The following is a 22780-nucleotide window of genomic DNA, read 5'->3' on the forward strand; positions in this document are numbered from 1 at the left end:
GCACACCCAAAATCTGACACACATTTTAAAAACAGCCCCAATACCTTTATCAGACCCTACAAAATTGGGTGATAGAATATGACTCCTGCCTGGCAAAAGACAAGGTAGACGGATCCTCCAAATGTCAGCATCTGGCTCTCCTGTCTCATAAATACTCATTCTGAAACAATCAACTCTCCGGTTTGAATCCTATCATTTCTTTTTTCCTGGAGAATTGTCCGCGTTCTGGTTTTGGCTGATTGCGTTTTCAGTAGCCATGTGACCCTATCCCTTAGGTCCTCTATTAGCTGATGGTTGCTAGAGGCTTGATTATGTTCTGATTCATTTTGTCACCAACCCTTCATGGGTAACACTCTGTTGCCTGTTGCAGCCCGCTGGGATGCCCGTGTATCTGGTTGTCCCACGTTCGTGGTAACAATGATAATCAACCTTTTTCCATCAGACTTTCACCTCAATTTGTCTCCATTAACTAACACCGCCTAGCCCTGTCGTTTCGCTAGGACTGGCAAAACGGCAATATTTCTAACACTGTTAATCCTCCTCCATCTATGTTTTTAAATTCACCAAATAACTTTGGTACTCAGTTTCTTGACCTCCACCCCTGCAGTCGTCACTCTCCTGGAGTTGTTCACCCCACAGACAATCCTGTCCTTGGCTATTACCGACACCTTCAGCATCTAGAATCTCAGTTTCAAGCGTTGTGTTCTGCTGTCTTGTCTTTCAGTTCCACCCAATGGCACCCACTGATCAACCACCATTACTTCCCACACCGCCCCCACTCTGGCAATGCTGTTTTCTTCAACTCACAACTTTTCCTCATCATCCCTACTGTGTAGGGTTGCTTACTCCCTGGTGTAAGCCATCCCACCTTCACATTCCATAGAGGCTCAAAGTCTCCCTTGAACCAGAAGATACCTCCAGTGTATGGAGGGATTCCATAGAGCATCTATTTCCTGTGGTTAAGCTAATTCAGCACTCGGGATGTTTTTGTCAAGAGTGTGGGAGCTGGAGACTGGTGGCTGTTGATCACTGTCCTTTTCCAAGCTATGTCGGATCCCATATCGAAAGTATATGGCAAATCCTAGTAGAGAAATGAGACAAACTGATGGAAAAGTAGGTACGCCCCCCACTTAGAAGTACACAACAGGCCTTCTTCTAAGAGTACCACGGAAACATAAAGAAAGATGATCACTTACACAAGGTTATAAATCAATCATATCTCAATAAAGCTGGCGGGAAAATAAAAATGACCAGTTCTCTTGGACATTTTGAAATGATCCACTTCATCTGATATTATGCTCTTTCTTAGAGTCTCCTTTGTCTAATATTAACATAGCTATGCCAGCTTCCCGTGACCACTTGCAAGATGTGTCTTCCCTTCCTTTTACTTCCAATCTGTTTGGGTCCTAATATTTAAAGTACAATTCTTCAGGGGCGCCCGGCTGCCTCAGTCGGTAGATCACATGAGTCTTGATCTCGGGGCGGTGGGGAGGTGAGTTTGAGCCCCGCGTTGGGGATAGAGATTATTTTTTAATTAAATTTAAAAAATAAAAAATAAAGTACAATTCTTGACACAACATAGAGGTGAAACCTGCATTTTCTTCCCATGTGGCAATCTGTGTTTTTGCTGGAAATAGGCACAAGAAGGCACCTATTATGTGCAGGTAATATTTTATTCCTTCCTCTGGTTGCTGGTTACATTGCTGGTACCTTGTGAAAATGCATCTTGCTGCATATTTATGAAGTATGCAATTTTATGTATATTATGCTTTTAAAAGTTTACTTAAAAATTAAACAAGATTAAAGGCATTTTTGTCCAATGACAATAAACACAGTGCTCTAAATGCATCCCACCTTCACATTCCATAGAGGCTCAAAGTCTCCCTTGAACCAGAAGATACCTCCAGTGTATGGAGTGATTCCACAGAGCATCTATTTCCTGTGGTTAAGCTAATTCAGCACTCGGGATGCTTTTGTCAAGAGTTTGGGAGCTGGAGACTGGTGGCTGTTGATCACTGTCCTTCTCCAAACTGTGTCGGATCCCATATCCAAAGTATATGGCAAATCCTAGTAGAGAAATGAAACAAACTGATGGAAAAGTAGGTACTCCCCACACTTAGAAGTACCCAACAGGACTTCAACTATGGCCTCTGAGACAGTTTTGCGGAAAGGTAGTAGGAAGAGGGTTGAGTTGCAGCCCTTGAGAAGCCTCTTTTCCCCAGAAAGCCACTTACCAATCACCATCCAGATGCCAAATCGGGCCCAGGTCCCAGCGGTCATCTGCATCATCAAGTAAACATTCACAAAGATGCTCAGCAGTGGGAGCACAGGCAAAGCGGGGACCTGTGGGCAAAGTCAGTTAATCGCTGGACACAGCACGGATGTCTGCAAGGGAGATCCCCACCCCACCTGGGTGGGAAGGAAGACTCCACTCCTACGCTGCGCCTTCAGTGCCTGCTCATAGCCCACTGAGTGTTCCCGAAGGAGTGGGAGTTGGCAAATGGAGGTAACCAAATACTGAGTGTGGGTCAGATCAGGAAATAGTTCATTGTTTTAGCAACTGACCCATTGTCTTCCCAGCCAAGAGTGGTAGACTTCAAAGCATACAGAGTTCATTCACTCAAGGTGGAGAGTCTGGGGGACATAAGGTCACCTACCTTGAAGTGAAGGGGAGTGGGGTTCTGGGGCTGTCTCCAGATGATGAAAGTGAGCCCAATAATGAGCATCAGGAGCAACACAGCCCCTGTGGTATACACCGGGTCTGCAGACAGCAGATGGCTGGGCCACTGGACCAGTATCAGGCACAGGATCGTCAGCAGGAGAGCTACAAGGGTCAAGTTGCAGGAGAACAGGTCCAACTCTAGAAGCCAAATATGTCAAGACCTTGGTTCACACCCCACCCCAAAACTGCCCTCGTCAAGAAGGGTCACCATCTCTCTGAGCCTCCTCCTCAGCTGCCAAAGACACACACTCCCACCCCATCCCGCCACAGACCGAAACCCCACTGCTCACCAAGCAGTAAGGTACATGTACAGACAATGCGGCTAGATTTCAGAGTCGGGGTGGTGTTGACCCGGTTATGCAGACTCGGCAGATCCTGTGTGGTTCCTGCTTCAGGTACAGATTGTGAAGAACCTGCTTGAGGTGCAGACTTTATCTCACTTATTTCCACCTCTGTTTTCTCGTTCTTGCTTAAATTCTCGTCTGGCTGGTACCTGAATGAGAGGTATTTAGGCAATATGAACACCAGCCCCTACTCATCCAACATCAGGTAGCCCGATCCACCTTTTCCCGCTCTGAATGCCATAGGACACTTAGGAGGCAGCGTGGAGCAGAGGAAGATTAGCTCCTCATCAATCCCCATGAGTCCAAGAAGCCCCAGTCAAGATTCAGTGGAGTCTCACCTGAGAACAAGAACGGAAAAGACCACCAGGGAGTAAGCAAGCAGGGTCCCAATTGACATGAGGTCCACAAGATCACTGAGCTCGAAGAGGCATGCCATGAATGCTAGAATGAGGCACAAACGAGGTGGGGGAGGGGGATGAGGAACCCCTGGAAATATCCAAGGTAAGGAAACTGATTGAAGGAATGGGTTTTGTTTCCTTACCTGCAAAAGTTCCAGACACTATGGTGGCCATGATAGGGGTGTGTGTGCGGGGATGAATCCAGGCGAGTCCCCGGAAAAGGAGCCCATCATCTGCCATTGCGTAGATCACTCGAGGCATGGGGAACATGGTACCCAGGAGGCTGGAGGAGAAAATGGGAAAGTACGTGAGCTCGTGGAGGAGCACGACAGACCCCAGCCGGCGTGGGGTCAGGTGTCTCTCCCTCTCATCTCTCAAGCCCAAGGGCTGGGATACCTGAGAATCTCCCAGACACGGAGAAGGCAGACACCGACCTGGATGAAAGAGCACAGAGGGTTCCAGTAGCCACGGTGTATCTGGCAGGGGCCCATCCCACATGGAGAAATGCCTGTGGCAAGGGGCTCCTGGGATGGACCTGGTAGTAGGGCATCATGAGGGTAAGTGCAGCCGAGACACCAAGATACGCCAAAAAGCAGATGAAGAGTGAGATTATGATGCTTAAGGGGATGGAACGCTGAGGATTATGGGCTTCTTCCCCTGCGGGATGGGTGGATATACTGGGTCAGGAAAACCCTGGGATGAAGGCACAAAATCCTCTTTCCTCTTCCACCTTCAGAAGCAGACTACCCTCCTACCAACCCTCTGCCCAAGGGCAGCCCAGCTGTGCCCAAACCCCTGATGGGGCAGAATGACCTCGTTACCTGTAGTGGCAATGCAATCAAAACCAATGAATGCGTAGAAACACATCGCTGCTCCATGGAGTATCCCCTCAAAGCCAAAAGGCATAAACCCTCCAGAACCCAGAGGGCCCAAGCTGTGGTGAGAAGGAACAAGGAAGGACACGGGGGTGAGTGTTCAGCCATCTCTACTGACGGTTCAGTCAATACCCTAAGTCCTGGGCTCCGTTCCCCTCGCTCAGCATCTGGATCCACCAGCCCACCATATTCCTCTTTATTCCCCACCGCATTCCCAGTTGTACTCCCCACACTCTCTACTGTGACCAAGAGTGCCCGCCTAACCTAGAAGAGTCATTGGATGCAGACATGGCCAGTTTGTAGTCCTGTTCAGTGAGCTGCCAATGGTGCAGATCTCCCTTCATGAAGCCAGAGAGGATGACGAAGCTAAGAACCAAAAGGTTCACGCCCGTGAACACCTTGGTAACCAGGGCCGACTCGCTAGCTCCCAGGACCAGGAGTCCTGTGGGAAAGATGGAATATGAAATATGCAAAATCACTAAACCCCTACAGACAGCAGACCGGTGGTCGCCAGGGGCTGGGGGGACAGGGGATGGGCAGTGCCTGCTTAGTAGGTACGAGCGTTCCTTCTTGGGGTTACTGGTCCTTCTGGGGTTTGGAACGACATGCCCTCTAAGATGGTTAATTTCTTATTGTGGTAATCAGCCTGTGATATACATGTGCACCAAAGCATCATGTTGTACACCTTGAACTTGCACTGTATGTCAATTAAATCTCAGTAAAGCTGGGAACAATAAAATGAAGTGGCTAATTGGATGTTATGTGAATTTCACCTCAATTGAAAAAACCTTTGGTCTCAGTACAAAGGAAGAAACGTGTCTAAGTGAATGATTCTCAGCTGGGGGTGACTTTGTTACCCAAGGGCCATCTGGCAATGTCTCGAGACATTCTGACTGTCATACTTTGGGGGGTGGGTGCCATCGGCATCTAGTGAGTAGAGGCCAGAGACACTACTCAACATCCTACAATGATTAAAACACACACACACGTACACACACACCCGTAATGCACAGGACATCCCTCCACACCAAAGACACTGATCCAGCCCAAAACATCAGTGACGCCCAGGGACAGAAGGGGTGGTCTAAGACTTGCCTTCCCGTTTCTCAGCGCGGACCCTCCCTTCCAGGGCTGTCCACCATTCTTTGCACGGCTCCCCCTCCACACCCCGCTCTTCCCATCCTAGACGATGCTGGCCTCACCAGTGAGGAGCAACACCAGGCCCAGCGCGAAGAAGTCCAGGTGTGTGGCCAGCACGTGGGGGACGTGCAGTGAGAAACCTCCCTTCAGGAGCCGAGAGACCTGGTCCCCAATCAAGTCGTCGAAGGCGGAGCTCCAGGCCCTGGCCACGCTGGCGGCACCTGCGGGCGTAGGACGAGGTATGTTCACTGACAAACGTAAACTGAACTCCTACTATGCGCCATGGGATATCTTTGAGGGGGGGGCAGGAAGAAACCAGACAAAATACCTAATCTCTAAGAGTTTCCTTTCATGGGGTGGGGAGAGCAGACACAGATGATTCATAAAATAGGTCAACTATTTAATATGGTTAGAAAGAGATCGAGGTTATGCCAGGCAAGAAAACAGGGAAGCTGGGAGTGGGGAGGATGAGCCTTCCCAAACTTGTCTCCCTCCCTCCCACCGGAGCTCCGCCTCCCCCCATCCTAGGGTCCCCATTCCTTCCTGGCTCCCGGTCCTATCATTCTACGAAAGCTGGACAGAGTTGAGTAGAATGAAGTTTTGGGGTTTTCCTGCGCTATGACCCACCTCCCCCCGACAAGGCGGATAACAAAGTGCTCACGACGGAGTGAAGCCTCTTTTCCCGACCTTGAGTCCCTTGCTCCCCCCACTTTCCCCCGCCACCTCACCGATGACATAGGAGAGTATGAGGTTCCAGCCAGTGACGAAAGCACACAATTGTCCCACCGTGACATAGCTGTAGAGATACGCAGAGCCAGAGCCCGGCACGCGGGCCCCAAACTCCGCATAACAGAGCCCGGACAGCACAGAAGACAGGGCAGCCACCAGGAAGCAGACGGTGATGGCCGGCCCGGCTTTGTCCCTGGCCACTTCGCCCGCCAGGATGTACACACCCGCTCCCAGGGTGCTGCCCACGCCCAAGGCCACCAGATCGAGAGTGCTCAGGCACCGGGCCAAGCGACTCTCAGCCCCCTCCCTCGGCCCCAGGGGCCGCCTGCGCACCAGCTTCTGGCCAAACCAGCAAACATGCTGACACAGCATCCTCGGTGGAGTTGAGCACTGGAGGTGGAGGCCAAGATCTGCGGAGAAAAGAGAACGCCGTCTAGAACGTCCATCCGCCATGGCCCTGGGAGTCGTCGGGCAGAAGATCAATCCCGCAGAGAAGTGGTAACAGGACATCCTGGGCCAGTCACCCATCTCTGCGCCTCCGTTTCCTGTTTCCTCAAATATAAGAAGACTTTTAATATGTTTCAAAGTTACCGGGAGGGTTACTTGAAAAGAAGCAAGCAAAAGCTTGCAGGACGGTAAAGCTCATCCCCATGAGCTGAGGGCACAAGAGCCCTGACCTTCGAAGCCAGACCATCCAGGTTCTCACATCAGCCGTCTGATCTCGCACGAGCTACCTGCCACTCTTAGCCCTCCCCTCCGTAAAACAGGGAAAAATCATCATGATTGTCCTTCCTCCCTCCCTCGTTACGTGTGAAGCGACGCTTGGCAGGGCTTGGTGATCAGAGAGGTTCACACTCCACACATTTCTACACCAAGGATCCTGCAACCTGTCTGCTTTGCCTCCGTCGCCTGCAGAGCAACACGGAATTGGAATTTTGAGCTGGGGCAGAATGAGACGGAATTTGCAGGGAGGGAGAGACTAGCCTGGCTCAGGCAGAGCAGGAAACCTGAGGGACCTCCCAGTTGCCTGGAGGGAGGGAGGACTGACCTCTCCAAGGCAGAAGAGACAGGCCTGCTGCTTGCTCCTCTGGGGCAACGGAAGGTCTCCTCACTGCTCTGCTCTGCAGGGCAAGGCTGAGCCAGTCAATGCCCAGTATCATCAAGGGCTTCTGTCGATGATAATCCAAAGTACAAGTTTAGCGTGCTGGTGAAGAGCAAGAACTCAAGAGCCAAGAACCAGATTAGAAGAATCTTGGCACCACGTGGCCATCTCCTTCTTCCTTCCCTAATGCTGCAGATGAACCCGCGTGCACCGTTACTGGGAACGTGAGAGGGTCCAGCTGCAGTGGGTAAGGTGTGGCTCTTCAAACAATTAAAAACGGAACTACCGTATGATCCAGCATTTCCACTTGGGTATATGTATCCAAACGAAAGTAGAATTGTGATTGCCCCAGGTTAGAGGGAGCGGGGGTAGGCGCTGTTTAATGGGTACAGAGTTTAATTTTGCAAGATGAAAAGAGTCCTGGAGATTGGTTGCCCAATGTACATTTAAAAAATGGCTTAAGGTGGTAAATTTTATGTGTATTTTACCACCATTTTTTTTTTTTAATGCTGCTCATAGGGTGCCTGGGTGGCTCAGTCAGTGAAGCGTCTGCCTTCGGCTCAGGTCATGATCTCAGGGTCCTGGGATCGAGTCCCGCATCGGGCTCCCTGCTCAGCCTCAGCGGGGAGTCTGCTTCTCCCTCTCCCTCTGCCTCTCCACCAGCTTGTGCTCTCTCTCTCTCAAACAAACAAATAAAATCTAAAAATAAATAAACAAATGAAATAAAGTGCTGCCAATGGTAATAATGCAGGCAGCCTCACCACATTTCTGTGTGTACCAAACGAATGACCAAATGTGAGGCTAAAATCACAAACCCCTATAGGGTTTAATCTTTAATACTGTTGGAACACAAGTCAAAGAAAGCAAGTCTTAGAGCCTCCAGACACCTATCCAGTCTCCCCCACCCCCATCCCTTACACACACAGCCCCCAGCTCCTTCTTTCCATATGGAAAACGGGTTCTTCCACCCTCCACCCGGAGCCTAGCCAAGCAACCCCACAGCTGGGCTGCAGGTCTCTTTAGGAGTATCTGCACTGTGCGCCCAGTCCCCTACAGAAGAGGGGTCACCCAAAGCTTACCCGGGTGGTGGGAGCAGACCCTGGAGCGCGGGGTCGGTCAGCAGAGCGGAGTTCAGCGGAGCTGGGCTGGAGCTGATCTAGCCCTAACACCGAAGTTGGGAGCCCACAGGCACAAAAGACAACTCTTACTGCTGGGTAGGTGGGGTGGGGACGGGTGGGGCAGAGCGCTTCCGCAACAATGCAGTCCGACAGGGATGTCCCATGGTTCCACAGAGTTTTAAAGACCTTTTTTTTTCCAACTGTGGTTTGGAAAATTTGCCATCTGAACTATTTTTAAATGTACGGTTCAGTCTTGTTGAGTACATTCATATTCTGTACAACCGTCACCACCATCTGTCTCCAGAACTCTTCATCTTGCAAAACTGAAACTCTGTCCCCATTAAGCAATAATTCACATGCCCCCCTCCCCCAGGCCCTGGCAGTCACCGTTCAGCTTATTCAAGTTTCTGTCTCTATGAGGTTGACCTCTAGCTGTTTCATAGAAGTGGAATCATACAATAATTGTCCTTTGTGTCTGGCTTATTTCCCTTAGTAGAATGTCCTCAAGGCTCATGCATGTTTTACCGTGTGTCAGAATTTCCTTCCTTTTCAATGCTGTGTAATATTCCTTTGTATGTGCATGCCACATTTTGCTTATCCATTCATTGGTCAATGGACACTTGAGGAACTTCCATGTTTTAGGTATTGACAATAATACTACTATAAACACAAGTGTACAAATATCTTTTCCAGACCTTGCTTTCCATTCTTTAGGATATGTAACCAGAAGTGGAATTTCTGGGTCATAGTGTTGGAAAGCAAGAATTCCTGTCCCTTTCAAGAGTCCTTCTAGATGGACTAAGAAGCAAATTGACATGAGACAGATTAACAGGACAACATCAGATTTAACAGCATAGGCATCCACACACACATGGAAATTCCAAAAACAGGCAAGATGAGGCGTCTGTATCATCCTGAATGAAGGAGGAGGGAGTAGGAGTCTGGGATTTCAGAGGGAAGGGGTATAGTTCACGGGGCAATAAGAAGAGCAGGTGTTTTGGGATGCCTGGGTGTCTCAGTCAGTTAAGCATCTGATTCTTGATATCGGCTCAGGTCATGATCTCAGGGTCATGAGATCGAGCCCTCCATTGGGCTCCGCACTGAGTGGGGAGTCTGCTTAAGATTCTCTCTTTGCCCCTACCCCTGCTTGGGCATGCTTTTTCTCTCCGCACCCCCTCCCCAAAAAAGAACTGCAGAAGAGCAGATGTTTGGTAACTAGATGTTTGCCTTGCCATCCAGATGGGTCACTCAGATAAAACTTATCTTTTTTAAGATTTTATTTATTCACTTGACAGAGAGAGACACAGTGAGAGAGGGAACACAAGCAGGGGGAGTGGGAGAGGGAGAAGCAGGCTTCCCGCTGAGCAGGGAGCCTGATGCGGGGCTCGATCCCAGGACCCTGGGATCCTGACGTGAGCTGAAGGCAGACACTTAACAACTGACCCACCCACGCACCCCAGATAAAATTTATCTTTACTAATAACCTTTATTCTGGAAAGACCCTCCAATTTAGATTCTTCTATGTAGTTGTAGGGGGGCTGTCCTGGACCCCTTCAATATATTTCTAAGATGTTTAAATGCTTGAATCCATTTGATCATCAAGGCCCCCGAGAAGTAGGGGCTGTATAACACGGACCATGTTCACAACCCTCTTCCCTCCCAGTCTTCTTTGGCTCCTTGACTGTCCACCATCTGCCCATGCCTGGGCACTCGAGTGCAGGGGACCCCCAAGCCGAGCTGGGCCCCAACCAGAAGAAGGGGAGCTCTGATGTCTGTTAATTCACACAGCCAAAGCATGTAACAAGCATCATGCATGCACCCAGCCTAGCACATGGGGACGGGAAAAGACAGATGAGTGTGACTTGATCCTGTTCTTCAAGGAGCTCGGTTCACTGGGAAAGCAGAGCATGCAGAGCATGCAGGCCGAGAAAGGAGAGACCTGGGTGCAGGAACGGGCATGCAGTGGAGAGGCCGCTGGTGAAGGACTGACAGACCAGATTACAACATGCCCAACATGTTGAAAAATCAAATCCCCAACATGTTGAAACACAGGGTACGAGCCACCAAAAGGGGATTTAAATGCAGTAACTCTTTCACTGACTCTCAAAAAGCCAGCCACACAAGATGGAGTGAAGTGGCTTACGCTGTTGTGGAGAGTTGTGCTTGGTTGTGTGGAAACCAACTCAGAACCCCAGGATCGAAGATTATTTTAAAGGGAAGCATCTGAGACTCAATAGATGGCAGAAAGAAGCCTTCTTGGCACTTCCCTTAACTGACTCAAAGCAGAATATTCTACAATATAAGGCAGGGAAGAGCTGCTCCCAAAGAAGGAAAGTAAACTTATGACTATAATTCCCTGAAGATCAAAAGACCATTCAAACCTGCATAGACAAACACGATCACAAAGTTTCTGATCTTCTGTTTGTTCTCTTAAAAACCTATTTGCCTTTTTTGAAGAAACCAATTTGTTCTTTCCATAAAAGCCTTTTCTCCCTACTCCCTTCCCCTACTAAGTTAGGTGTTTTGTTTTGTTTTTAATTTTATTTATTTGTCAGAGAGAGAGAGCACACAAGCAGGGGGAGCAGCAGGAAGAGCCCGATGTGGGACTCCATCCCAGGACCCTGGGATCATGACCTGAGCTGAAGGCAGATGCTTAACCGACTAAGCCACCCAGGCATCCCCTAAGTTAGGTGTATAAGCCTCTAACTTACCATTTAGCAAGGTAACTACTTTTGTTAGCTCCAGTCTAATCTTTTTTTCTCCTGTTAATCTGTCTTTTGTCTCTTTTGCCGGACCCTACTCATAGGACCTAAAAGGATAGAGGAAAAGCTTTTCCACTCGACAGCAGCAAGGTTTAAAATGTTTCAACAGGGCGCCTGGGTGGCTCATTTGGTTAGGCGACTGCCTTCGGCTCAGGTCATGATCCTGGAGTCCCGGGATCGAGTCCCGCATCAGGCTCCCTGCTGAGTAGGAAGTCTGCTTCTCCCTCTGACCCTCCCCCCTCTCATGCTCTCTCTATCTTATTCTCTCTCTCAAATAAATAAATAAATAAAATATTAAAAAAATAAAATAAAACGTTTCAACAGTGTAACTCACCAATAAACATATCTTCAGTCAAGATTTGGTAGGGAAGTATCCAGAAAATCTGTTCTGGATGTGGCTAGTTCTCAAACTACAGAAACACAATCATGAGATCCTCTTTCATTGGATAAGGAAAATAAAGTTACTTGACTAAGTGTCAAAGCAGCGTATAGTCATTTACAAAAGAGAAGAAGAAACATACTTGATTAATATCACCTAGAAGGAAAATACTGAATTTAGCTAGGAAAAGGAACTCTTCTGCATATAGTACCACTGGGTAAAATTATTATCCTAGTACAAGATCCAAAGATGCTTCCAACCACCCACAACTGCTGAGCAATGAGGATCAGTTTGGATAGAGATCAAGGGAGTGGCTATAATAGGTCTTTGATGTGCGCCATGACATGGAGTTTATACCACAAGATCACGGGCAAATCTTTCATGTATATACAAAAAGAAAGGTTTATGATACTCAGGACACCTCTGTAAGTGGTACCGAAAGAGATATTTTTAGATTACTGTAGGCTTTTCCAGGTTGGGTTCCATGGGAGTGGTTCTGAATGGTTTTAGTCAAATTACACACACCTTCCCAATTCAGAAAAGCTTGGCACCCATTGTATACAATTCCCATTTAATTCCTGAAATCATCTTAAATACCTACGGTGGCTGGTCTTGGGCAAGTGTTCTTTATTGAGAAAGAACTTACACATTAACATTGTGTGAATTTAAGGTGTACAATTTCAGGGGTTGATTTGATTCATTTATATACTGCTGTCTTGAATTCTTTATCAAGGGGATCACAGAATTCTGCGCCCTGGAGCTCAGATACTGGAGAATTATCATTTTTTCTTTATGTTGGCATATTTCCTTGATTTTTCATGTTCCTTGTAGTTTGCGTTGGTGCTTTCACATTTGAATTCGCACACACCTTTTTCATCTTCTGTTCGATGGCACTGTTACCGTTTGGGGTCTTCTGTCTCTGTATGGATGCACCTGCCCCACTCTTCTTGCTCTCTCCTGGGGCAGAATTCCTAAGCTTTATGGGGTCCTTTCAACTCAGCAGGCGGGCTCCTGGAAGGCGTTCCCTCGTGTTCCTAAAGGCGGCGCCGTGGCTCGAGCTGCGGTCCCCCTCCGGAGCCGGCGCGAGGCCGGTTCTCCGAGCGCGCTCCGGGTCCGTGGGACCGGCCTCGGCGCGCTTCGCCGCGCGCGGAGCTGGGAGGTTTGGGGTTGGCGCCGGGGCCCGGGGGCTCCCTGAGAACACTCCCTCCAATGCCCCTGAAGTCTGGTCAGGGAAGTCCCACCGCGCGCCCGGAGCGGCTCCGGAGACACCCCCCCGCCCGCGCGCGCGCGGCGTCCTGCGCTCCAGCCACCCCCGCACCCCTGCCGCGCGCCTCCCACCGGGAAGGCCGCACTTGTGCAGATTCTCGCTGGTGGCGACACTCTACCCAGGTCTGCACGCTCCCGGGTTCCCCAAGATGCGCTGGCTCCGCAGGTGTCCGTCTCCTGAGGCGTAGGTGAGCGAGGCTCTCCCGGCCTGGGCCTAGCGACAGCGTGGATCCTGCAGCACCCACAGAGGCGCCTCGGTTCCCGGGTGGGTGTCTAACTCGTGGTCACAGGGGGATGAAAGGGAGGGACTGCTTTCGCCGCCGCGATGCCGTGACGTCACCCACTCTTGCCTTCTTTTTCTCTGGCCACGGCTTTTGCTCATTTTTGTGCCGAATTGTCTTTTTTCGTATTGATTTGCAAATTCTTTATATGCTGTTGCCTGTGTGTTTTCCCACACCGTGGATTGCCTTTCCCCTTTCTCAAGGCTGTTTTTGTTTTTGTTTTAAGGACGGAAATCCTTAATTTTAATATATTCTAATTTTTGTATCTTCACTGTAAAACTTTGTTATGTCCTTTTCAGTAAATCTTAGCTTACTCCTAGATCATCAAAATGTTCTTTATGTTATTTTCTAAAAACATACTGTCTGCCTTCTGACTTTAGGTTTGTAAATCATTCGTATTGGATTTTTGTGTAAGGGGAAAGATAGGGTCAAGATTCTTTTGTTATGCCCTAAAGTGTGGCAAGGGGTGATTTTATTGGTTCTGCTGATCTCATTTTTATTTTTTAAGATTTTATTTATTTATTTGAGAGAGAGAGAGAATGAGAGATAGAGAGCACGAGAGGGAAGAGGGTCAGAGGGAGAAGCAGACTCCCCGCTGAGCAGGGAGCCCGATGCGGGACTCGATCCCGGGACTCCAGGATCATGACCTGAGCCAAAGGCAGTCGCTTAACCAACTGAGCCACCCAGGCGCCCCTGCTGATCTCATTTTTAAAGGATGTATGGAGAGTCAGCTTTAGGTGCTTACCATTATGCTATAGGGAATGTCTTAAATAGTCTTAACATAAATGCTTAATTTTAACATAAGAAAGTGTTTCAGTCTTTTTCCTTTATGGTTAATATTTTGCCTTCTGTTTAAGAGATGGTTCCCTAGTTCTGAAGTCAGGAAGCTCTTCTGTAAGCTTTCATGTCCTGCCTTTCATATTTAAGGTATACAACCAACTAGAATTAATTTTGTGGGTAGGGTGAGGTAGAGGTCCAATACCTTTTTCCCCTAGTGTGGATATTCCGTTGTCCCAGCACCACTTACTAGAAAGACCATCCTTCTCCATTCCAGCAGTGTTTTTTCAAAAAGCTCACCATGACAAATCAGTGGATCATGAAGTCAGTGTTAGTTATATTAAGGCTTTTTGAAACATAGGCAAAGTGTAGATTAGAAACATCAAAGCACAATTGTCAAAGTGTGTGGTTATGCATGCATTTGTGTACTGGGTCATATTGGAAAATATGTTTATTAGGAGACCCAGGCAAAAGAATCTGAAAACCACTGATAGACAGGCTCACCAGTTATTTCTGTGCTCCTGTGGATTCTGTTCAACCAGGGTGTTTTCAACTACCAAGATGCTTTGAGTACACAGTCTGTTCCCACTAGGGGTCTATCGAATTCAGTCTTGACCCCATCGCAGGGATTTCCTCAGGGTCTCTCCAAGGCCCCAAAACCCTTTAAGATAATCCCTGAGGACCCCAGACTCCAGATCCCATTCAGAGTTCTCTAAGCTGGATCCTGCTGACCGCACCACAGAGCCCTTACTGAACACGGCCCAGAAGAGCCTCTGGGACGGATTCATCTTTCTTTCTTTCCATCTTCCTGCAGAGCTCTTGATCTTTCCCCTTCCTTGCAGTCTCTTCACTTCTACTTCCTGTCTCCTTTACTCCTTCTGGAAATACCTAGCTAGGGGCAAGTGTGGAGGGGTCCTCTTCATTTCATCTGGGATGAAGAGATGTGCACCAAATGTCGGTGCCCGGCGGCGGCTGCCTCCTGAAGGATGAGGAGAACTCTGTGGATGCAGCCCACCCTCTGCACATTCTCCAGTCCTGATCTAAAAGGATGCGGACTCCATCCGGATAGAGGAGGGGCGTAAAAGCTGTTGCGGGAAGAACAGCAGTAAATACTTGGATGGTGAGTCAAGACCAAGGCAAATATTTCACCCACATAGTCTACACCTCCTGCCCCAGAAATATCCCCCCACCACACATTCTGTTACACCTGCACACACACCTTTTCTGCCTTCACTTCTGTGGACACTGCTGTCTGTTTCATGGCCACGGGATCCCTGGAGGCCAGCCTGGGAGCCACCAGACCTCACGTTTGGTTCCCGGCTCCACAGTGTGTAACACCCTAGCCCCGGCTTTTTTTATTTTTATTTTTTAATTATTATTATTTTCTTTTACCCCTGGCATTTTGAACTCCTAAGTTCTACTATTGATTTGCGATCTCACCTGTGAACTGCATTATCTTCAATCAGAACAGGAATCACCATAGATAGGTTTTCTGGAACTGACTTGCAGAAGGATGCACGGACAGACTGGGGGCTGCTGGGGGAACTTTGTCATTTCCATATAAACAGTTCTTGTCTTCACCATATATACGTCAATAGACTCCTGATGCACTGAATCTTTCCCTTAGAGGAATTATTTTTAAGTATGGTGTAAGAATTCACAGGCAGTATGAACAACTGGGGAGAAAGAAGAGAGTTGCAAAAGCAATTGCACTAACCCATTTCTTTACATTTTTCTGTCCCCGAGTCTTTTGTACTCTGGTGATTTTATCCATAACTGATTTTTTTTTTTAAGGGAGATGGAGATCTTTCACTTTTTTTTTTTTTAAGATTTTATTTATTTGACAGAGAGACACAGCTAAAGAGGGAACACAAGCAGGGGGAGTGGGAGAGGGAGAAGCAGGCTCTTGGCTGAACAGGGAGCCCGATGCGGGGCTCGATCCCAGGACCCTGGGATCATGACCTGAGCCGAAGACAGATGCTTAACGACTGAGCCACCCAGGCGCCCCTCACTTCTGTTTCTTGTGTCTCTTCCTCATCCTTTTTATCAGAATGATACTGCCTTAATCTGGATTCCCCAAATCAGAGCCTGATACAGGGACTTGAGTTCAAGATGTTTATTTGGAAAATGATCCTCCAAAACAGGAAGGAGGTAGGAAGGAGAGTAAGATGGGGCAGGAAGGGAGCCAATGTAAGGATAAGTGATTGGAATCCATGGTGTGAGCGATGGTGGGGCAGTTCATGCCTTTGAATCCTACTGTAGAGCATATATGATGCCTCATATAATCCCCTGCCGGAAAGATGGGAGTTTGGGGCATTTATGTGCCAAGTTTAACCCCTCCCCCATTGGCTAGGAGTTTTCCTCAGAGGCACTGACTTCCTGCAGTTCTGGGCTAATATTTTCTGTGGGGTAAGGAGCACCAGAAAAGACTCCAGGGACGAATACAGAAGGATGAATGCCCCATGCTTGAGGTGAGATCGTGGCAAAATAAGGGGAGTCTGTGTTTGCATGAGAATGCACCTCGAAGCCCAGACTGATGTTCCAGGTGCACCAAGGGGGTACCATGTGACATCTACAACTGCACAAGCCTTGCACTTCTCAAATACACTCATTTCCACCTTCAGTCCACCCAGCTGTTGAGTCCTTAAGGATCCAGCCACAGTCTACATGGAATTCTTATTTCAGTACGGTTAGTGGAACAAGCCACGGTCCCCACAGCACCTTGGACCCAAGACCACTCATCTCTCTCTTTTCTGCCACGCCTTCTAGATTCTTGTGGTGGGTCAGCACTGTATTTTTTGTCTAAGTCGTTTGTCTGGTGGGGTGATTTGGGCTTCCTCTTTTTAAATTTAATGTATTTAATTTTATTTAATTTTATTTAAATTCAATTAATTAACACATAGTGTATTATTAGTTTCAAAGGTTGAGTTTAGTGATTCATCAGGTGCGTATAACACCCAGTGCTGATTATATCATGTGTCCCTCCTTAATGCCCATCACGCAGTTACCTCATGTCCCGCCCTTCCAGGAACCCTCAGTTTGTTTCCTGTAGTTGAGTGTGTCTTACGCTTTGTCTCCCTCTCTGATTTTGTCTTTTCTCCCTCCCTTCTCCTGTATTCATCTGTCTTGTTTCTTAAATTCCACATGTGAGTGAGATCATATAATAATGGTCTTTCTCTGATTAACTTATTTCGCTTAGCATCATACCCTCTAGTTCCATCAACGTTGTTGCAAATAGCAAGATTTCTATTTTTTGATGGCTGAGTACTATTCCATCGTGCATATACATCTTTATTCATTCATCTGTCAATGGACTATCTGGGCCCTTCCCATAGTTTGGCTATGGGCCTTCCTTTCCGGAAGGTCTGAATCGTGGGCTGCTAGGAAGGAAGAGTTAGCAGCTGGTCTATAATCCACTCTTCCTATCCTGGCTTGTAAACACGCTAATCAGACCTCCTCGTGGTATCAGAGGAAACCCAACTAGACTCCTTATCTATGAAATGCTTTTCACAGGACATACCTGGGCTTTCTAGACGGCTTATCGTTAACACAACAGAGATGTGTGGGTTTACGGGGCAGCAACCCTTGGAAAATGTGACTTCTATTTAATTGTCAGAGAATGGGAGGGGTGGGAGAGAAAGTCATTGATCAAAGGAACTCCTTTGTGTAACTTAAGCCCCAGTATACATCACTTGAATGAGGACCTCATATCTGAAATCAGGGGTCGTTCTAATGTGCTGAGGAAGGCTGGAGCAGCTGTGTTGGTTGCCTGTGACATTCTCCGTGTGCTTTGCCTGTGTCTTGCAATTATCTGTATCCTTGGAATTTTAAAGTTTGATGCCAGGTATCAAAAATCTCTGATTCACGCGAGTCTTATTTCACCATCCCTTGGGGTTATCTCAGTAACTTTGCTTGTATTGGGTCGCAGGCGTGCAGTCTCCTTGTCCCCATGACTGTAGGGCACAGGGCATCCTCTGGGCCCCAGACAGAGGCCTTTTTGCTGACCCCATTATGTAGCAGTAATCCTAGTCCCCGGTAGTCGTCATCGTTCTCACGATCCATGCCAGTCAAGTAACTCATTTCTCTGCCTGCTGGTTAATCAGCACGGAAAGCCCAAAGTAACCAGGCAGGAGCCCTTCCTGGTTCCCGGCAGAAGGGTCACCCTTCTGAAAATGAAGACACCTCACCCAACAGAGCCTGAGGTTGGAGGACAGGAAGCACAAATTCTTCAAGTGAGACCTTAGAAATGAGAGTGATGAAAGCCAATTCTATTTTCACCCCTTGAGAGCTAGAGTTGCGTATTCCAGCTATGAGGAACACAGCACCTTACACTGAGCCTTGTCAGTTCAATGCACAGAGCACCCCACCCCCACAAGATGTCACCCCTGAGCCGGCACCTGAGCCAAGCCTTTCACAGGCCACTCCTCCATGGCAGCTGGTTCTGTAGAATGCACTCCGTGACGTGAACGGTGGATTCAGTCACACATGTACCGATGCACCCTCTGCAGCACAAAATGAATCCCTCGGCGTGAGCTGGTGTTTTGTCAGATCCCACATCGGGGCTCAAGACGCAAGCAGTGGTCTGAGGAAGGAGACGACCATACACCTGCTAGGTAGAGCGCCATCTCTACCCGGTTGTTGAGGGCCTTCTCTGCAGTGAATGCCCCCTGGAGGGCATGAACAGGAGACACAAAGTTCTACACGCTCTGTGTGCTTTCTCACAGGTCACTGACCTGCCTTGTCCACAGACCGCTCTGACTCCCATCTTTCAGCCATCTTCCTTTCCCTGACCAATAAGCGGGGCAATTTTCCACGTCCCAGAAGTCCATATATAACCTGATTTCAGGCCAGGTCTCCCTCCATACAGAGTGGGAAGCCAAGGGTACTACTGCTCACAGCTCTAGCCGCTCGGAGAATTCCCTATGGAATCCCCTCTGTGAGCCAGGCTGCAGTTTTCCCCTCCCTCAGCTGCTCTTAGGAAAACCCGGTGGGTTTTAAGAAAACCCCGTGAGGCCATGGTGTGTGCTGAGAAAGAGGCACCAATGTAACTGCCTTAGAAACCCCGGGATCCATTGCCAATTTTTCATGTGACTAACCTGTGCCCTCGGGACCTTCTCCACTCAGTTGCTCAATGCACCTCTTCCGCGGCGCAAGCAACAGCGGCCGCACCGATCCGGTTTGGACCCAGTCGTCGGGGGGGGGGGGGGCGGGAGGGGGGAGAGTCTAACCGCACCCAAATCATGATGGGCATTTCTGGCCTCGTTCAGAGGCGCAGGATCGATCAGGACTCAGCATTCCAGGAGCGGCGTCTCCAACAGTGAGGAGTTGCGTCGTGGAAGGCACGGCCTTGCTCCAGAATCTAGAATCCCTGGGTAAGGGCTCTGTAACCGACGCTTGCCAGAGACGCCCGCCTGGGAGTGTCCTCACGACCACAGACACCACCGGACATGGCTGGAGATGCTGGAGCACAGAAGCAGCAAGGAGCTCGTGCCACCAGCCTGGACACAGTGCAGGGTCTGTCCCAAACCAGCAGGCTTCGCGTCACCCTAGAAATGAACTGGCGGAGACTTTCCAAATGGGACCATCTTAAGGGGTCCTTTGGTACCAATTATTTGAGGAAGCGTAGGATCCAGTATATGCATCAGGATATATCCTTCTCCCCAACCTTCGATTCTCTCCTGTGAGGGGCGTCCTTGATAAGCACAGAATACTGCCCTGACGCCACACTCCGTCCTGGGCATGCTCCATCGCTTCATCCTGCTCTGTTCTCCCCGGCACTCGTCACTTTGTAAAACTATGAATTTCCGAACATTTATTAACTTATCAACAGAGTGCCCCACCAGGAAGTAGAAAGCCGCCATGAGGACAAGGACTCTGATCCTTCTGTCTCCCCAGATACTTGCGTCCGGAGCTCATTAATTACTGAAGAGCACATGGACGAGTTAACTGCTTGCTTGAATCAGCTCAGAACATTCCGGTCCTTTCGTTGCATTCGCCCTTAAAATAGGACGCAGTCTCCTTAAACCGTAAACTGACGTGGGTTTGTCTGTGTGTTCTGGATCTCTGGTGTCTTCAATAGTGACAGGTATCATCAGCCAGTTAATATCTGTTGAATTCAGTGGGAAACAAAAGAGATCCTGATTTCATAGATATTACATTCCGGTAAACAAGACAGGCAATGAAGAGATATAAAATATCATGCCAAGAAATGATAAATGTGCTAAAGAAAAATAAGGCAGGGCAGAGGGATGAAGACTGATGGATGCTGTTAAGATAGGATGCTTCCCTGAGCATTTACTTGGTTTGGTTTGGAGATGGAGGGGGACCTGTTGTCATTTTTATTTTGAGGAAGTGATAGAGATTTGGATGAAGTTGAGAGAAGCCATGTGACTGTCCGGTAGAACATTCTAGTCTTCAGTCTATAGACAGAGGTAATCAAGATGAGGCTAGAGAACCTCACTAAGGAAGTCCAGTGGATGGTAGAATCTAAGGCAGAGTTTCTCAGCCTTGTTACTACTGACACTTGGGGACATGATTCTTCCCTGTGGGGGGGTGTATTGTGCATTGTGGGATGTTTAGCATCATCCTTGGCTTCTAACCCACTAGATGGCAGTCGAATCCTCCCCTCCCTGGGTGTCACAACCAGACATGTCTCCAGACATCACCGAAGGTCTACCCAAGGACAAGATTTACCAAGAGCCATTGGTCTAGGCAGCAGATCTAATGGCATGTTTCAGATTCGTGGGCTCTGTTTAAGGATGAAGGATGAACAATACTCAGACTTCAGCACTGAAGAGCAGTGAGTACATATCCCACCCACCAACGGGATGTGGACGGATAAATACCCTCCACTCAGTTTGGAGGGAAAACCAAATCTTGGGGAACTTTAGAACAAGAGTGTGAAAGATTAGTCAGAGAAGAGGGTTGAAAATACCAGTGGGGGTAGTTGAAGTTCAGGCGTGGGGAAATGGTTTACTGGGAAAGGTGGGCAGAGGATTGCCTCAGATTATAAAAGATCTGAGAGCCATGATAAGATTAGAGACAAGCCAGGCACTGATAAGAGCTTAATCCCATTGATTTGGGGGAGTAGTGGCCAGCCTCCTTTCCTGGGACTGGTCCTTAAGGTAGGCAATGAGTGTTAGCTAGGGGGACTCCTGGGTGGCACAGTCGGTTACGTGTCTCCCTTCCGCTCAGGTCATGATCCCAGGGTCCTGGGATCGAGTCCCGCATCGGGCTCCTTGCTCCGTGGGAAGCCTGCTTCTCCCTCTGCTGCTCCCCTTGCTTGTGCGCTCTCTCACAAATAAAATCTTTAAATTAATTAAATTAAATAAATTAAAAAACAAAAATGAGTGCTAGCTAGAGAGTGATGCGGTCACAGGGCGTCCCAAGTACTCTGTGGCACACCTCGATTCCCCAGGCTCCAAGGTGAATTCCTGGACACCAGCTTAATCCTTCTAAAGATTAAGCAATTTCCAGTCCTACCGGGGCTCTAGAAGCATTTGAGGATTGCATGCAAATCTTTATGCTCAGGTCCCACCTGCAGAGATTTGGGTTTACTGACCCTGGGGTGGAGCCCCTAAAACTCCGCAGAAGATGACAATATACAGCCATAGGTGAAAACGCCACTAAATCAATTTCATTAATGTCTTCCTGTCTCCCCCTGAAGCTGCAGACTTATCCTTGAGGGGGTGCCTTTTCAGACTCAGGTGGAATTTCTGAAACCATTTAATTTAAAAAAATTTAGGCCCTTTGCTCCTCCCATTCGGCAGGCCACCAAGTCTTCTTGTGTGGTACCAGCAGCCGTCTCTGAGATGTGTGACTTTCGCACAATGGTGAAGGTCAGAGCGAATGGATTTGACCATATTGGGCGTCTGGCCACCAGCTCTGCTTTTAACTCTGGCAGGGTGGATACTGTCACCATCAATGACCCCTTCATTGACCTCAACCACATGGGCTACACAATATGCAATATGATTCCACCCATGGCCCGCTCAATGGCACAATCAAGGCTTGTCATCAATGAAAAGCCCATCTCCATCTTTCAGGATCAAGAGCATCATATGGGGTGAATCTGGTGCCAAACAAATTGTGGAGTCTGCCAGAGTCCTCACTGCCCTGGAGGAGGCTGGGGCTCACTTGAAGTGTGGAGCCAAGAGGGTCATCCTCTCTGCCCCATCTGCTGATGCCCCATGTTTGTGATGGTCATGAACCATAAGAAGTAGGAAAACCCCCTGAAGATTGTCAGCAATGCCTCCTGCACCACCAACGATTTGGCCCCCTCCCCAGGCCAAGGTCACCCATGACAACTCTGGCATCACGGAGGGACTCATGGCCACAGTCTGTGCCATCACTCCCACCCAGGAGACCGTGGGGGGCCCCTCTAGGAAGCTGTGGTGCATAATGAGCAAAGGGCTTCCCAGAATATCCTCCCTGCTTCTGCCAGCACTGCCAAGACTGTTGGCAGGGTCACCCCTGAGCTGAATGCGAAGCTCGTTCATGGCCAGCTGTCGTGGGTCCTGGATCTGACCTGCCGTCTGAAGAAAGCTGTTCAACGTGAAGACATCCAGAAAGTGGTGGAGTCAGCATCGGCGAGCCCCCTCAGGGGCATTCTGGGTTACACAGAGGACCAGCTTGTCTCCTGCGTCTTTAAAAGGGACACCCACTCCTCCACCTCTGCTGTGGGGTCTGGCACCTGTTAAGCTCATTCATTTCCTGGTACGACAACGAATTTGAGTATAGTGTGGCCTCCAAGGCGTCAGAGCCCCAGACCACTGGCCCTAGCAAGAGCTCAAAAGGAAGACAGAGGCCCTCGGCTGCTGGGAAGTCCTTGCCCCAGTTCAATCCCCCAACACACAGAGAATCTCCATCCTTCACAGTTTCCATCCCA

General features: G+C 48.7%; 1 protein-coding gene across 1 annotated transcript; it reads right to left on the bottom strand.

Moving 5' to 3' along the window:
* Positions 1–1945: 1945 nt before the first annotated feature.
* LOC114201825 (cationic amino acid transporter 3-like) lies at positions 1946–6589 on the bottom strand. The gene is made up of 11 exons (XM_088027218.1): positions 6208–6589; positions 5542–5700; positions 4604–4781; positions 4286–4398; positions 3899–4121; positions 3608–3747; positions 3405–3507; positions 3013–3215; positions 2658–2824; positions 2235–2343; positions 1946–2067 (listed from the first exon to the last, which is right to left on the bottom strand). The coding sequence occupies exons 1-11, from the start codon at positions 6578–6580 to the stop codon at positions 1946–1948; spliced, it is 1890 nt and encodes a 629-aa protein (XP_087883344.1). The 5' UTR covers positions 6581–6589.
* Between the last annotated feature and the right edge of the window lie 16191 nt (positions 6590–22780).

The sequence above is a fragment of the Eumetopias jubatus genome, unplaced genomic scaffold (genome assembly GCF_037043125.1).
Source record: "Eumetopias jubatus isolate StellerSeaLion01/CBP00866 unplaced genomic scaffold, mEumJub1_p1.0 scaffold_10, whole genome shotgun sequence".
Lineage (NCBI taxonomy): Eukaryota > Metazoa > Chordata > Mammalia > Carnivora > Otariidae > Eumetopias > Eumetopias jubatus.